The sequence below is a fragment of the Equus asinus genome, chromosome 8 (genome assembly GCF_041296235.1).
Source record: "Equus asinus isolate D_3611 breed Donkey chromosome 8, EquAss-T2T_v2, whole genome shotgun sequence".
Lineage (NCBI taxonomy): Eukaryota > Metazoa > Chordata > Mammalia > Perissodactyla > Equidae > Equus > Equus asinus.
In genome coordinates, this window is record NC_091797.1 from 36,568,487 (window position 1) to 36,570,453 (window position 1,967).

At 39.2% G+C, this 1,967-nt stretch overlaps 1 protein-coding gene across 1 annotated transcript; it reads right to left on the reverse strand.

Annotated features, from left to right (window-relative positions):
- Nucleotides 1–249: 249 nt before the first annotated feature.
- Nucleotides 250–1,182, reverse strand: LOC106843468 (olfactory receptor 2J3-like). The gene has a single exon (XM_014860500.3). The coding sequence runs from the start codon at nt 1,180–1,182 to the stop codon at nt 250–252; it is 933 nt and encodes a 310-aa protein (XP_014715986.3).
- Between the last annotated feature and the right edge of the window lie 785 nt (nt 1,183–1,967).

Here is a 1,967-nt window from a genome sequence, read left to right on the forward strand (position 1 = left end):
TTATTAGGTTTTTGCTACCAAAAATTTCAATATTGATGTTTGATCTTGATTTTCCATTAGACAATGATTGGTATTTAGGTAGTCACTTAATTCATCATTATTACCAAGAACTCTGTGACCTTGTGAAAGTACAGGCTCAATAAGTAGCGACGAAGTGTGTGAACAGAAGACAGGTTGATGAATGCATGAGTGGATGAACCATTGGTGAAGAGATGTTCCATTATACTGTTAATGCACAAGTATTCGGGCTCACTGCAACATCATTAGTCTCTTTACTGCACCTCTCACATCTTTGTTTCTTAGAGTGTAGATTAAAGGATTGAGGCTAGGGGTGACAACAGTATAAAAGAGGGCAATGAACTTGCCTTGATCTTGAGAATTTCCCGACGGTGGTTGGAGATATATACACATGGCTGGAATGAAAAAGAGGGATACAACCATAAGATGGGAGCCACATGTCCTAAAGACTTTCTGAAGTCCAGTTGTTGACTGCATCCTCAGCACAGCCCGGGTAATGGCACCATAGGAGCTGAGAATGAGGATGAGAGGTATGAGAACAAAAATAGAACTGGTGACCAGGAGGGTCAGCTCATTAGCATGCGTATCAACACATGACAGTAGCAGCAGTGCTGGAACTTCGCACAAGAAATGCTTCACTTGGCGATTTCCACACAGCGGTACCCAGAAGGTAAAGGAGGAATGAAGTGATGAGGTGGTAAATCCACTTACCCAAGAAGCCAAAGCCAAAAGATGGCAGAAACGAGGGTGCATGAGGACAGTGTAATGCAAGGGTCTACATACAGCTACATATCGGTCATAGGACATCACCACTAGTAGCACACACTCTGTGCTTCCCAGTGCAAGGGAAAAGTAAAGTTGAGTCATGCAACCAGCATAAGAGATGGTTTTCTCTGGGCCCCAGAGGTTGACCAGAAACTGGGGGATGATGCTGCTGGTGTAGCAGAGATCCAGAAAAGAGAGGTTTGAGAGGAAGAAGTACATGGGAGTGTGGAGATGGGAGTCCAGGTGTGACAAGATAATGATGAACAGGTTGCCTATCAATGTCATCAAGTAGAACATCAAGATAACCACAAAGAGAGCTACTTCAAAATGAGGCCAATTAGAAAAACCCAGCAGAACAAAGTAGCTTTCAGAAGTTGCATTGATTTTTTCCATCGTCATTCACTTCTTGTTACCTGAGGAAAGAATCATATATGCTCAAAGAAAGTTAGGATATGCTCCAAGAATCGTAGGGACACATGAGAAAGAAACAGAAAACTATTTGCAGGGCCTACCACTACTCAACTCTAGTTACAATTGGGGCATTAAGAGAAACTATAATGCTAATGAATTGAAAGAAATGACTCTACAAGCTCATAATAACATATAAAAAATGAATAAATAAAAAATCAGTAAAGAGGAAATGTGGTTTTTCTTGGTAGGATGGTAATAAATATAGATGGCATGGTGGAGTTAGAAAAACATCAACAGATGTTCAAAACTAGTGAGTGAAAATATGAGGAGAAACAGGATATTTATATAGTCTAAAAGATCTTCTCACAAATTTCTTGTTAATTACAAAATGAAAAATAGTAAACTTTACAACATAAAAACCTGGCAGACTTTACCATCGCCAAGTAATCAAGGTTAACATCACCAATGTTGAGACAAACTCAACATCCTGTGCCTACTGATATGATGCTCTGAACAAGACATAATGTCACTTCAGTAATATTCCTTCCAAAAATGCACAGCCTGATTCTAATAATGAAGACACATGAGACCAATCCAAATTGAGACAAGTTGGACGATATAGCTGGCCTGAACTCTTCAAAAATATCAAGTTCAATGATAACATGTAAAGGCTAAGGAATTAATCCACCTTAAAGGAGAACAAAGAGACGATATCTAAATGAGTGATCCTGGACTTGGAAAATAATTGTTATTAACAACATTATTGTGACAAT